The sequence below is a fragment of the Macrobrachium rosenbergii genome, chromosome 59, assembly GCF_040412425.1.
Source record: "Macrobrachium rosenbergii isolate ZJJX-2024 chromosome 59, ASM4041242v1, whole genome shotgun sequence".
In the NCBI taxonomy this organism is placed as follows: domain Eukaryota; kingdom Metazoa; phylum Arthropoda; class Malacostraca; order Decapoda; family Palaemonidae; genus Macrobrachium; species Macrobrachium rosenbergii.
In genome coordinates, this window is record NC_089799.1 from 13,925,875 (window position 1) to 13,928,374 (window position 2,500).

General features: G+C 42.4%; 1 protein-coding gene across 1 annotated transcript in view; it reads left to right on the forward strand.

The window, feature by feature from the left end:
• The first annotated feature begins 1,460 nt into the window (after positions 1 to 1,460).
• LOC136837546 (calcium-activated chloride channel regulator 4A-like) overlaps positions 1,461 to 2,500 on the forward strand; it is a 213,252-nt gene continuing 212,212 nt past the window's right edge. The window contains exon 1 of the mRNA XM_067102392.1: positions 1,461 to 1,824. Within this exon, the coding sequence (XP_066958493.1) occupies positions 1,687 to 1,824 (138 nt within the window). The 5' untranslated portion in view covers positions 1,461 to 1,686. The remainder of the gene's footprint in view (positions 1,825 to 2,500) is intronic.

A 2,500-nucleotide genomic window follows, 5' to 3' on the forward strand; every position in this document is an offset into this window, starting at 1 on the left:
TTCTTCACACAGACACTGATGAATATTAGCCCTGGGTCTATAGGGCTAATCCACCAAACATTTGTTACCCTTTTCAGACAGGAATAATTTGTTGGCCATGGGTGTGGCTAAGTTAATGTCATCATTAGTGACCATGTTTTGCCCCATGTGTGTGCGTGCGCGCGCCCGTGTGTGTGTGTGTATTATTGTCCATCGTAATTAATTATCTTTTTATGTATCGTTATGTAACTTTTTTTTTTTTAATTTTACATACGAGTTTTTTTTTTCACTGCTCAGTTCACTTCTATACGAAGGGACATTGCAGACTGTTTTCCTCTCTGGAAAGATTGTCGTAGACGGTTTTAGTATTATCGCATATTCTCGAAATCCCAACCACCATTATTGTTTTGCAGCGTAGGCAAGTATATTCCTACCTGGCCCTCCCTTGATAGATGTTAAACGTCCTTTTAAGCATATCATAAGCACCATTTGCATATTGGTACATATGCAAATTCGTTGGCTGGGGTGTTCAGCCTTCCCATTGGTAACTAGTATAAGATTTGTCAGTCGAACTGATTGACATGAAATTTCTTACCTATGCCCACCAACTTAATGTGAAAACCTTCTCGTTAACAAAGGTTACATTTATGTTTATCGATAATAGTAATAAATAAATACGTCAGAGAAAAAACGATTTTTAAATGAATTAAATTAAACAAAAATTGCCCCTCTTGGCTATGCATGATGAGAACATCATTTGACTCAAAACTTATTTTGAAGTGCCCTTCAGTATTAAAAATGAAAGTTGTTTGTGGTATTAAAAAATTCACGTGTATATTGAGAACAGAAAACTCTCGTCACTAATCTAAGAATGAAAATTATCGCCGTGACCGTCTTAAGATGATATATTTTGTTTAATTTTCTATTTACTCTCGAATCGTTTCAAAATGTCCATCCCCGTAGGGGGAAGTGCTGTCAGTGCACCTTACGTGGTGCACTGTAGGCATTACTTAGAAGTCTTTATAGCGTCCCTTCGGCCCCTAGCTGCAACCCCTCATTTTTTTTTACTGTACCTCCGTTCATATTCTCTATCTTCCATCTGACTTTCCACCCTCTCTAAAAATTGTTTCCTAGTGCAATTGCGTGGTTTTCCTCATGTTACACCTTTCAGACCTTCCTATTATTAATTTCCCTTTCAACGGTGAATGACCTTTGGCATAAATTCTGTATTCTATACTAAATGTCCTTGCAATTTCTGTGTTATTATTGCATATGTGCTACTGTAAATTACATCCCTATTAAATGATAAGTAGATTAGGAGGACTGGTATGAGAGCATAGAAAAGAAAGATTGAGGTTTATGCACATTACATGACAAAAAAAAAAAAAAAAAAAAAAAACGGAGGTATGATCATGAAAATAAATTGCCTTAAAGCTATAGAATTACTGAATGCTTTTATGGCAATGCTGGTGTTAAGACTTTGCTTGATATCTATTTGTATGGCTTACGCTGTTGTTTGTGAACCCAGCACAGAACAAACGTGACCTCTTGGCATTAGACTGCAGTAAAAAGCTTCTTAGAGAAATTCGTGGCTTCGTTACTTATTTTCATTTCTTTAATCGCTCGACAAGAGACATCTGCCTGCTGCTTGTACCCAGTACGTGATATTCCCACAGTTGGGCATGAATCTCACGCAAGTGGTCCTCGATGTTAAACCTCAGGTCTAAGTCAGTACCGAAACATACAACATTCTCTTCTCTTCCCACAGCGACTGTGGGACGCCTTCCCAAAGCCATCGCTGGCCTGCCCCACAGCGCGAAAGCCGTGCCCACAACCCCACGACAGGTATGTCACTCTCAGAGTTTTCTTCATTGTGATGTCAACCCTAAAACACTCGTGTCCCTCCGACAAAAACATGCGAACATCCAACCTCTTACGAAAAGATTTTCTCACCCACACCCACGCGGCAACATCAGTTAGACATCATCGCCCACAATACCTTTCGGATGGTTAGCAAGATTATACCGTCCGTGAGACTTTACTTCCACGCCTAAGGAAGTCTTGGGGTGTGGGTGGGGGGTGGGGGTTTGAGGCCTAGGGAGGGGGAGGGGGAGGTAGGAGAGACGGTGATCCATGAGATAAGACCCCTCTACTCCCACCCCAATCCACTCCTCCACCAACCACTCCCTTCCCAATCCATGTTCAAGCCATAAAGTTCCTTCGTCCGAGAAAGAGAGGGAGAGGCAGTGGGAGGGAGTGTAGGATTGGTGGTATAAGGATGGGTGTAGGATCCCTGGGAGGCGAGAATTTTACCGTGGGACAGGACAGGATTGTATTGTGTAAGACCGTAGGACCCTCCTCCTCCTCCTCCCCTAGAGGGAAGGTCAAAGTCATACCTTGCAGGACGGGTTCTTGAAATTAGGGAGGGTGGGGAGGGGTGGAGGTGGAAGGATCGGTAATGGCCTGTTGTCCGCTCTGTCTATAAGCGTTATGGCGGCCATCTGCGACAAGTCCTTGTGTC